This window comes from Lepidochelys kempii, chromosome 1 (genome assembly GCF_965140285.1).
Source record: "Lepidochelys kempii isolate rLepKem1 chromosome 1, rLepKem1.hap1, whole genome shotgun sequence".
NCBI lineage: Eukaryota > Metazoa > Chordata > Testudines > Cheloniidae > Lepidochelys > Lepidochelys kempii.
The window spans coordinates 161,491,748-161,504,002 of NC_136380.1; the positions used below are offsets into that span (position 1 = coordinate 161,491,748).

The window sequence follows — 12,255 nt, forward strand, 5'->3', positions numbered from 1 at the left end:
AAACATAAATATTCCTCCCTCTCCTGCCCTATAAACACTTTTGTTTAAACTGAGTCAGTTAGGTTTGAGGTGTTATCTGAAGAACACCTTCAGGGATGTAGAGAACAGATTCTTCAAAGAGTTACTGGGGTCGGAGTGTGGGGGTGGGGTGGGATTTTATAAATGGATTCCACTTTGTTTACCATTACAGATATCTCTGATCTATTCCTTCTATTTCCTATTTTAGAAGATCTATTGATATCCTCAAACTTCCATATCCCCCTCACTTCTCCACCCCACAATTCCCCTATTTAAAAAAATAGAACTTGTACTTCAGTATAAGTGACTTGTCATTCAATTCTCTAAGGCTCTGATTCAGGACAACATGCACATGCTTAAGCCCCTCCCTATTAACTTAAGCACATATTTATTGTTAAGCATGTGCTTAAGGGCTGTCCTGAATCAGAGCCATAGACCCACTCTGGCTACCTCTCCTGCTGCACTTCATCTGAGAACAAATTTCTGAACTGTGAACGAGGAGGAAAGAGAATAGTTAAAGGGAGAGGGGTCACGTGCTTGAGGAATTACCTCAGTAGCCTCTGTAAGTTCTGTATGTTGTTTTTATTCTTAAAATCAATAAACACTTTAAGCAAAAATAGAAGAAAGAGGCCATGCAGTAAAACATAGCATGTGGTGCTGGCCCTTCACAGGAAAGGGAGAAGCAGCTTGCAGAAAGCCATGTGAACAAATGAGTTATTTGTGTGGCTATGTGATCCAAAATGGAAGACATGTGTCACACTGCAAATCTGTATAACGTGGCAGACATATACTAGACAGGAGCAGTGGGGCCTCCTGGGTTTTCCACCACCCTTCATATCCTTGGCTGTCATATTAATCCTCTTTAAATCCAACCTCTCCTTTCCAGTGATTGACTCCTACATCTTTTTTTCATCTTTCATTGCAGCCAAACAGCATCCCCGTGCAGCTGAAAACTATTCAGCTCCAGAATCAATCCTGCAAGACGCACAGGGCAGGAGAAGCCTTTGGCCTTTTCTGGTGGTGATGACCAAGTATGTATGTAATGTGCTTAGTCTCCACTGGCCCACACAGTGAGAGACCCTGATCCCCTCTTGAACTTGGGTGGAACGCTTTCCCTTTGTGATTGGGTGGGCCAGCTCTAAACTAATATTTTCTGTATAGTTAATGATGACATGGCAAGTGCCATACCCTGGTGGAAATTTGCCATTTGAAAAATTGCCTAAAAATATATCCTACAGTAAATCTTTCTATGCATGATTGTGTGTGTGTGTACTGTACTGGACTGTATGGGATGGTCTCCGTCCCCACAAAAAAACAAAAATCTCAGCTATAAAAAAATATGAATCTCGCCACAGAGATAACAAACAATGTCTCAGCTAAATCTTCTCTCTGCTATTGTTTTATTTACTAATGACAAGAACTACACTGTTTGAGCTAAAAATTCAAGAAGATTATCAAGGTCTTTAGAGGTAAAAATATGCAACAGGTGAGGAAAGCAGTTTGCTCCTTAATGGGAAGGATGGTCTAGTGATTAGGATGTTAGCACTGGTCTACCACAGGCTTCCCGTAGGATCTTAGCTCAAATGTAGATGTATCCTAAGTGACATGCCTGAGAGGTATGATTCCCAGCTCGTGTAGAGGTACCCAGGCTAGCTTTGCTTGAGCTGGTGCTTAAAAATAGTAGTGGGTCTGCAGCAGCTTGGGCTAACTGTGCAAGTATGTACCCAAGAGGTTGGGTGAGATTGTAGCTGGGGCGGCTAGGCTGTGGCCACAGTGCTATTTTTAAGTGCTAGCTCAAGCAGGTACATCCAGATGAACTGGGAATCCTACCTCCCAGCTCAACTGTCGATGTAGCCTTAGTATCTCTGTACCTCGATTCCCCATCTGTGAAATGGGGCTAACAATACTTCCCTTCCTCACAGGCGTGTTGTGAGGAAAAATGTTAGATTTTGAGATGCTCAGATACTCTGGTAATAGGGGTGACACAAGTACTTTAGAACAAAGCTGGGGAATGTTCTAATCTGAACGGTAGGCTCTTGTTGAGTGTTAGGTGCTAAAACCTTATCTTTACAGTGTTTCACTTATGTATGGTTTGCTGATTCTAGTAGTGGAAAATGGCCACGGGTGGGAGGAGTCTGCATTTCAGTCTATTTTACACACCACTGTCTCTTTCCAAATGTGCAATGGCATCTTGAAATCTAAAAGGACAATGCAAAATTAGGACAGTATTTTATTCAGATCCAGACAGTGGATTTCAAAGCTGATATTTTACCCTCCCTATATATATACAAAGTTGGAATTCTAAGCACATAGGAAGGGCAGAACAATGTAAATGGGAGCAGCCATGTGGGACAGAATTTTGCCGTGAAGGTGCATATCATCTAGGTGCCTAGGGTGGGAGGTCTATCTGGATGAGAGGAACATTGCAATTATACCCTCTGAGATGAATTAACAGAAATCTGCTCTATACTTGTACAAGACTTGTAATGCTGTGATCTACCAGAGTTGTAGGGTAGTTAATCTGAGACAGAGATTTTATAAAGGTGCTAACTGCTGTTTCATCATGCCCCGGGGGTGTTTCATTTTCATACAAGGACTTGTTTGGAGAAATGCTGCGTGAGCCTTTAAAACAGATTGCCTGCTGTCAAAAGGACTATTTGAACAGTCATAATGGTTCCTTTATGCAATATTTTGGAAAAACAGTAACTTAAAACTGCGCTTTTTAAAATCTCCAAGTAGTTGGAATCCTAGAAAACCTGAGTAAATCTGAGAAGCTCCTTTCCCTTATTCTGAATTATGACAATTTTGGGAAGGAAAAAGGAGCAAAGTTATTAGAAAGAAACTGAACTTATACATCTTTAATATGAGTGTCACGTTCAAAAAGCATTTCCGGTTTTCTTCATGTCACAATGCTAGTGTATTCCTTTTCGTTTAAGCAGAGAGCATCTGTTTTCCAGAAAGGGACAAATACAAGAACAAAATACGATATGCTTATGAAGGAGGAAAGTTGCATATTTCTTCTGGGGACATTCATTTTACTTCACTTTGGACTGTTGGAAAAGGTGACTGGGAAAGACACTGTTCGCTCAGCAGCCATGCCAACTTGTACAGCAGTTTGGCCAGAACTGACAAATCAAACAAAGGTCTGACTCCAGACACAGTGACTCCTGGCAACATCTAGATACCGTAGAAAGTTATTTCTGGCAATTCAATTGATTGCACTCTTTCTTTTCAGTCAGTACCTGATTGCCAGAAGCTGGGACCAGACGACAGGAGCTGGATCACTCAATAATTGCCCTGTTCTGTTCATTCCCTCTGAAGCATCTGGAACTTGCCACTGTCAGAAGACCGGATACTGGGATAGATGGACTATTGGTCTAACCCAGTATGGCCATTCTTTTGTTCTTACAATATTGTAATAGGGGATATTGTGCTGCTGGAGAAGGTGCCACTGTATGGATGAGATGGAAACCAGAGGGCCCGACTGCTTGTGTTCAATAAAGCTCCCAAGGCATTCAAGTTTCAGAGGTTTAGCTTTGGTGTCTTAGCTAAATATTAATTTGTGTCATTCTCTTTTCTACTGATATACAATCTTCCCCGTCTCCCCCCCCTTGAGTTTTAGCTAAATAAGATATGCCTCACCTTGTCTGTTTCTCATGGCTGTGTGCTGTTAAGACTCCATCTGTGAGGTACGGAGCACCTCCTGTGAAATGCTGAATGCTCTTATCTCCCATTAATTTCAGTGGTAGCTGGGGGCACTCTGAACCAAACAGGGTTGTGCCCTTAAATAGCTGCTCCATTTCATCTCACAGGGGGCTGCTTTTCAGTGGTGGATGGCATGATTCCTTTATAATTTAAGAGCCTCCTGTGCAATCCTAGCTCAGACACCAAAACTCCACTTGACTGCAAAGGGAGATTTGCCTGCACCAAGGGCCCTAAAGCACATTTCTGGTTAAGACAGTATTGTCAAAAGCAAACATTCAAAAATCACGAGTCAGACCTCCAGAAATCATGAGATTTTAAAAAGAAGAATTATTGGTGGAGCCAAGCTTGAGGAATTCAGCAGGACATGCACAATTGCATACTCTGGAATATTTGCACACTCTGCTTTAAGTGGCATCTCACTTCAGCATCTCAAGTAGGTGGCTCTTGGTTTGTGAGCACACCACTACTTCCCTGCTTCTCCCACCCTCCACCCCCAATCCAAGCCCTGCTTTCTCCTTAAAATATCCTATCCCTCACATTCTCTGCCACACCCACTCCACCCACATCAGCCTCCTCCAGCCCCCAAGATTTCCCTGTCATAGCCCCACACCTAGGTTGCATCCTGCCCCCTAACTTTCCATATCTCTTGACAATTTCCTGTCCATTCCTAGCCCAGGAGCACAGGGAGCAGCCGTCTTCTCTGAAGACAGCTTGACTTCAATGTCATTGGAAACAATAGCAGGTAGTAGCAGACTTTGTAAGGGGAAGCAGCATTTCAAAAGCTAGCTATAGGGGAATAATAGCCATTTTGACTGAGGGAAGTCTGTGTGGCTTCAGTCCCATTTGAAAATAATGGGAAATGTTTTACTACTTTGAATGAGTACAAATGTGTGGTGTCAGTAAGTATGAGCCCATGAGAAACTTAAAATAACCCCACCAAATATCATGTGCTTTTCAATAAAATCACAAGAGTTGTGTGAATTAATAGCTCACAACCAGGTCTTAGAATCTGAAAAAGTACTGGCTCATTACAGAACATCACATGAAGTTGGAGATTTCAGTCCTTGTCTTGAAAGTACTAAGACATCTAGGTCCAGGATGATCATCCAAAGCTCTGGGACCTTGACTACCCCTAACAATTCTGCTCCTTGGTACAAAGGAATTGCTCATTGTAAGGGGCAAAGCTCATTTATATATGGGACAGGACATTCTTGGCAGCCAGTCCAAGAGTGTGGAACTCAAGGTATGTCTACACTGTGATTTAAAAAAAATCCACAGCACTGAGTCTCAGAGCCCAGATCTTATCGGGCTCAGGCTGTGGGGCTATACAACTGAACACATGAGGTCTCAGAGCCTGGGCTCCAGCCTGAGTCTGAACATCTACACTGCAATTTTATAGCCCCACAGCCCGAGCCCCACGAGCCTGAGTCAGCTGCTCCATGCCAGCCACAGCCAAGCCATTGGTCTTTTATCAGAGTGTAGACGTACCTTCAGTCCTTCATGACATAAGGGCGACCACAAATCTGGCTACTTTCTGGTTCAAGTGAAAAGTGCAGTTCTTCAATCTCACTTCCACCTAACAAAAGCATAGAGCAATGCACTTTAAAACAACAAATCCTAACAAATAAAAAACACCCTATGCAAATTTTTCTCAGGGAGAGGAATGAAGAAGTAACTTTTCTTGACGGTTGTTGGTCACCTCACTTTATAGTTGAAAGGTGTTCAGATATGATGGTGATGGGTGAGGTATAAGAAACAGAGAGAGATCCCTTGCACAAAATATTTTTCAGATTGTCAAATTTCTAATAAATAACAAGTACCTGATTTATGTTGTAATTTACAGTGTGGGTAAGTAATTAATATATTTAAGTATCTTATCATTAAAGCTAAAAAATATCCCCTACGTATACAGAGTTATTCCTGTTTAAGACCAGTTCTGTTTCCAATTGAAGCTAATAGTTATAATGAGCTATAGTTGTCTCTTCCTTCACCAAGATACCTTTTACTAGAATTGCATTATTAACACACTTTATAAACTCTCCTCCACAAATGTTTCTATTTTATATTATGGGGTGGGTTTTTTTTGTATTTTTGTTTTTTGTTTTTTTTAAAGTGAATCTAGTGCTCATGAAAAATGCCACACTGGTAACCCTGTGAAATCATATATTTATCCACAGAAGAGGAGCAGCATGGGCAGCAAGCAGTAGGGAAAGCTTCCCCACACTGATTCAATCACAGAAGAGCTTGAGAGGAAGTTCTGTTATTTACATGTATTTAACCATATTCTGGTACCAGTAACAAGGAATCCAGTAAGTATTAATTATGGTGATGTTTTAGCAATAAGGATAACTATCCACTAGAAACTGAAAAGCTATTGTTTACTTATTCTATATAGGCTACCAAAAAAAAAAAAAAAGCCATTGTGTGGTGACAAATCAATCCACTAGTAGCCTGGATGAAATTTATACTGAGGTCTTAGAGGTAAAAATCTTCATATCCATTTATCAGTTCTTTGAACCATCCATTTCCCCTATGTTTTTTTGCTTGTAGCTCTTGTTGTGCCACAGTCTTTCATCAAACTTTCACTCTTTCTTCATGTAAGATCCCAGTGTGTGATGGATAAGGGGTCAGAATCTGAACCTGGATCCCAGTTGAAATTTTGCATCTTGCATGTAGTTCTCTAATAGGCTAAAGCAAAACCAGTGAAGCAAATGACTTCAAATGGTGGAATGATCAAAACTCAAATCCAAATCTGAATTTTTGCTCAACCCCTTCTATGCGAACTATATAATTCTTATGCACAAACACATCTTGAAATGAATATGTTAAAGCTGGATATTGAGCCAGAGATTAACAAATAGTGGAATAACATCAGAGTAGTTGTACTTTCTGTTGAGTAAAAATGCTTAGAATAATTTATTATTGTATGAAGTAATGCAGCTGTCTTACTTAAAATATTCCTCTCTTCCACACGGAGAGAGAAATGACCACAAGAAGTGTTCCAGAAAGCCATTTCATTCCCATGTGGCTTGTTTTGCTAAATCGGTTGCAATAAAGATCTGCTCCAAATGGTGCATTTTTTTCTTGCCTCGACTTATTTTGTACTTGTTCAGTAAAATAGATTCCAAAAAAGACAGGATTGTAATTTTTAATAAGATTTGTTAAAAATAGCAGAGCTGTGGTCAGAGAAATGACCGCAGGAAGTGATTTGTTTCCTGTGATCATTCCTCCTCCTCTACCACTGGCCTTTTTTAGAATATCAGCAGAAGAGAAAATGTTTCATTAACCTGATTTAAAATGAATCATAAATAGCAAATTATACAATTAATTAGCTATCAATCTAATAGATTACAAGTGAGTTTGAGTCTTTGGAGGGTTGGGGGTTTAAGCAGTGGGAGAATTGTCAGAGCGGCGAGTGCTCTCATAGATAACAATGGTGTATAGGACAAGTGTCTTCCTCATGTTGATACAGGGCCAAATTCTTAGCTCAGTGCACACCCCTTTTACTGGTCTGTGTGCTGGAGAGTTCTGGGGAGGCTATCAATGGAAGGAAACATTACTCCCCAGGGTTCGTGCCCATCTGGTCCATGAGAGGGAAATGGTTTGTGAATGAATGTAGTGGTAGAACTAAGGACATCACCTCTTGCTTCCACTACGAGCCTATCGCCTATCTCTCACTACAGGGTGACACCAAGAGACTCCATGGAGCAACAGGGTTTGCAGACCTCCTGAGATGGTACTCTGCCTTCCCCCATTTCTGACCTCCCAGCAGACCCAGTATGATACATGCCAGAGCAGGTATTAAAGTTGCCACTGTGATGACTATAACAGTTTTGGGTTCATACAAGTACTTGTACATTAGTTATCAACAGAGTGTAGGCATCTTCTTAACTACAGTTTAACAGATATGTCTCCTCCTGGAATTTTGCTAGTGTTTTAGAATTCCAACAAAAGTGATCGATTTAAACAGTTGTGCACTTTTTCCTCAGCAATTCCATAAAAGGAGAAAGATTAACAAGGCACCACGGGGTATTGTGATAGTATAACCAGAGTGACAAAACAGAGCTTCACTAAGCCCTGGTCTACACTAGGACTTTAGGTCGAATTTAGCAGTGTTAAATCGATGTAAACCTGCACCCGTCCACATGATGAAGCCCTTTATTTCGACTTAAAGGGCTCTTAAAATCAATTTCCTTACTCCACCCCTGACAAGTGGATTAGCGCTTAAATCGGCCTTGCCGGGTCGAATTTGGGGTACTGTGGACACAATTCGACGGTACTGGCCTCCGGGAGCTATCCCAGAGTGCTCCATTGTGACTGCTCTGGACAGCACACTCAACTCAGGTGCACTGGCCAGGTAGACAGGAAAAGAAATGCGAACTTTTGAATCTCATTTCCTGTTTGGCCAGCATGGCAAGCTGCAGGTGACCATGCAGAGCTCATCAGCAGAGGTGACCATGATGGAGTCCCAGAATCGCAAAAGAGCTCCAGCATGGACTGAACGGGAGGAACGGGATCTGATCGCTGTATGGGGAGAGGAATCCGTGCTATCAGAACTCCGTTCCAATTTTCGAAATGCCAAAACCTCTGTCAAAATCTCCCAGGGCACGAAGGACAGAGGCCATAACAGGGACCCAAAGCAGTGCTGCGTGAAACTTAAGGAGCTGAGGCAAGCCTACCAGAAAACCAGAGGGGCGAATGGCCGCTCTGGGTCAGAGCCCCAAACATGCCGCTTCTATGATGAGCTGCATGCCATTTTAGGGGGTTCAGCCACCACTACCCCAGCCGTGTTGTTTGACTCCTTCAATGGAGATGGAGGCAACACGGAAGCAGGTTTTGAGGACGAAGAAGATGAGGAGGAGGAGGAGGTTGTAGCTAGCTCACAGCAAGCAAGTGGAAAAACCGGTTTTCCCGACAGCCAGGAACTGTTTCTCACCCTGGACCTGGAGCCAGTACCCCCCGAACCCACCCCAGGCTGCCTCCTGGACCCGGCAGGTGGAGAAGGGCCCTCTGGTGAGTGTACCTTTTAAAATATTATACATGGTTTAAAAGCAAGCATGTGAAAGGATTACTTTGCCCTGGCATTCGCGGCTCTCCTGGATGTACTCCCAAAGCCTTTGCAAAAGGTTTCTGGGGAGGGCAGCCTTATTGCGTCCTCCATGGTAGGACACTTTACCACTCCAGGCCAGTAACACGTACTCGGGAATCCTTGTACAACAAAGCATTGCAGTGTATGTTTGCTGGCGTTCAAACAACATCTGTTCTTTATCTCTCTGTGTTATCCTCAGGAGAGTGAGATATCATTCATGGTCACCTGGTTGAAATAGGGTGCTTTTCTTCAGGGGACACTCAGAGAGCCCGTTCCTGCTAGGCTGTTTGCCTGTGGCTGAACAGAAATGTTCCCCACTGTTAGCCACAGGGAGGGGGGAGGGTTGAGGGGGTAGCCACGTGGTGGGGGGAGGCAAAATGCGACGTTGTAACAAAAGCACATGTGCTATGTATGTAATGTTAACAGCAAGGTTTACCCTGAAAGACTGTAGCCACTGTTTTATAAAATGTGTCTTTTTAAATACTGCTGTCCCTCTTTTTTTCTCCACCAGCTGCATGTGTTTCAATGATCACAGGATCTTCTCCTTCCCAGAGGCTAGTGAAGATTAGAAAGAAAAAAAAAACGCACTCGTGATGAAATGCTCTCTGAGTTCATGGTGTCCTCCCACACTGACAGAGCACAGACGAATGCGTGGAGGCAAATAATGTCAGAGTGCAGGAAAGCACAAAATGACCGGGAGGAGAGGTGGTGGGCTGAAGAGAGTAAGTGGCGGGCTGAAGAGAGGGCTGAAGCTCAAATGTGGCAGCAGCGTGATGAGAGGAGGCAGGATTCAATGCTGAGGCTGCTGGAGGATCAAACCAGTATGCTCCAGTGTATGGTTGAGCTGCAGCAAAGGCAGCTGGAGCACAGACTGCCACTGCAGCCCCTGAGTAACCAACCGCCCTCCTCCCCAAGTTCCATAGCCTCCACACCCAGACGCCCAAGAACGCGGTGGGGGGGCCACTGGCCAACCAGCCACTCCGCCACAGAGGATTGCCCTAAAAACAGAAGGCTGGCATTAAATAAGTTTTAAAGTTGTAACCTTTTAAAGTGCTGTGTGGCATTTTCCTTCCCTCCTCCACCACCCCTTCTGGGCTACCTTGGTAGTCATCCCCCTATTTGTGTGATTGAATGAATAAAGAATGCATGAATGTGAAGCAACAATGACTTTATTGCCTCTGCAAGTGGTGATCGAAGGGAGGAGGGGAGGGTGGTTAGCTTACAGGGAAGTAGAGTGAACCAAGATGTGTGGGGGGTTTCATCAAGGAGAAACAAACAGAACTTTCACACCGTAGCCTGGCCAGTCATGAAACTGGTTTTCAAAGCTTCTCTGATGTGTACCGTGCCCTCCTGTGCTCTTCTAACCGCCCTGGTGTCTGGCTGCGCGTAACCAGCAGCTAGGCAGTTTGCCTCAGCCTCCCACCCCGCCATAAACGTCTCCCCCTTACTCTCACAGATATTGTGGAGCACACAGCAAGCAGTAATAACAGTGGGAATATTGGTTTCGCTGAGGTCTAAGCGAGTCAGTAAACTGCGCCAGCGCGCCTTTAAACGTCCAAATGCACATTCTACCACCATTCTGCACTTGCTCAGCCTGTAGTTGAACAGCTCCTGACTACTGTCCAGGCTGCCTGTGTACGGCTTCATGAGCCATGGCATTAAGGGGTAGGCTGGGTCCCCAAGGATACATATAGGCATTTCAACATCCCCAACAGTTATTTTCTGGTCTGGGAATAAAGTCCCTTCCTGCAGCTTTTGAAACAGACCAGAGTTCCTGAAGATGCAAGCATCCTGTACCTTTCCTGGCCATCCCACGTTGATGTTGGTGAAATGTCCCTTGTGATCCACCAGAGCTTGCAGCACTATTGAAGAGTACCCCTTGCGGTTTATGTACTCGGCGGCTTGGTGCTCCCGTGCCAAGATAGGGATATGGGTTCCGTCTATGGCCCCACCACAGTTAGGGAATCCCATTGCAGCAAAGCCATCCACTATGACCTGCACATTTCCCAGGGTCACTACCCTTGATATCAGCAGATCTTTGATTGCGTGGGCTACTTGCATCGCAGCAGCCCCAACAGTAGATTTGCCCACTCCAAATTGATTCCCAACTGACCGGTAGCTGTCTGGCGTTGCAAGCTTCCACAGGGCTATCGCCACTCGCTTCTCAACTGTGAGGGCTGCTCTCATCTTGGTATTCATGCGCTTCAGGGCAGGGGAAAGCAAGTCACAAAGTTCCATGAAAGTGCCCTTACGCATGCGAAAGTTTCGCAGCCACTGGGAATCGTCCCAGACCTGCAACACTATGCGGTCCCACCAGTCTGTGCTTGTTTCCCGAGCCCAGAATCGGCGTTCCACAGCTTGAACCTGCCCCATTAGCACCATGATGCATGCATTGTCAGGGCCCATGCTTTGAGAGAAATCTGTGTCCATGTCCTGATCACTCACGTGACCGCACTGACGTCGCCTCCTCGCCCGGTATCGCTTTGCCAGGTTCTGGTGCTGCATATACTGCTGGTAATGCGTGTGGTGTTTAATGTGCTCCTAATTGCCAAAGTGAGCTGAGTGGCCTCCATGCTTGCCTTGGTGTGGCGTCCGCACAGAAAAAAGGCGCGGAACGATTGTCTGCCGTTGCTCTGATGGAGGGAGGGGCGACTGATGACACGGCTTACAGGGTTGGCTTACAGGGAGCTAAAATCAACAAAGGGGGTGGCTTTACATCAAGGAGTATTTCAGGCAGGACTTCACGGAGGGTTCCAATAAGAAATGGTGCACCTAAGTTATTGTTCTTATTGGAACAAGGAGGTTAGCCTGGCCTCTGATTGATACATGGCTAGATTTACCTCGCTGCACCTTCTCTCTGAGTGACTGCAGTGTGACCTAGAGGAATGAGTCCCCTAGACGGGGGAGGAGGCAAATGAGTACAAAACAAATCTGGTCTGTTTCTTGTTTTGATCCACTCCATCTATCTTTTACATCTTTGGCTGGCAGCAGACGGTGCAGAAGGACTGCATGCCACCCACATCTCATGGCTGCTTGGCAGAAGATGGTACAGTACGACTGCTAGCCATCCTCATCTCTTGCCTGCCCGGCAGAAGATGGTACAGTACGACTGCTAGCAATCTGTATCGCCTGCCTGCTCACCATAAGACGGTTCAATAGGACTGACTGCAGGACTAAAGAGAATGACCTGGTCAAGTCACTCCAAATTTAGTCCCTGCGCCCATGTCTGCCCAGGCACTCCCAGCCAACATGGCCAGGAGCACCTCGGACACGATGAGGATGGCTACCAGTCGTACTGCACCGTCTGCTGCCACAAGGCAATGGTTGCTGCTACTGTGTAGCAATGCCGTACCACATCTGCCAGCACCCAGGAGACATACGGTGACGGTTACCTGAGCGGGCTCCATGCTTGCTGTGGTATGGCGTCTGCACAGGTAACTCAG

The 12,255-nt window shown here is 44.8% G+C and overlaps 1 protein-coding gene across 2 annotated transcripts in view; it reads left to right on the forward strand.

The window, feature by feature from the left end:
* LOC140917559 (uncharacterized) overlaps positions 1-9,940 on the forward strand; it is a 29,286-nt gene extending 19,346 nt beyond the window's left edge. The window contains exons 5-11 of one of the 2 annotated variants that reach the window (XM_078851269.1): positions 944-1,049; positions 2,976-3,161; positions 3,254-3,403; positions 5,901-6,032; positions 7,407-7,521; positions 8,133-8,736; positions 9,324-9,940. In XM_078851269.1, the coding sequence (XP_078707395.1) occupies positions 7,510-7,521; positions 8,133-8,736; positions 9,324-9,406 (699 nt within the window). In that variant the 5' untranslated portion in view covers positions 944-1,049; positions 2,976-3,161; positions 3,254-3,403; positions 5,901-6,032; positions 7,407-7,509 and the 3' untranslated portion in view covers positions 9,407-9,940. The remainder of the gene's footprint in view (positions 1-943; positions 1,050-2,975; positions 3,162-3,253; positions 3,404-5,900; positions 6,033-7,406; positions 7,522-8,132; positions 8,737-9,323) is intronic. The other variant, XM_073360672.2, reaches the window with a different exon arrangement.
* The last annotated feature ends 2,315 nt before the right edge of the window (positions 9,941-12,255 follow it).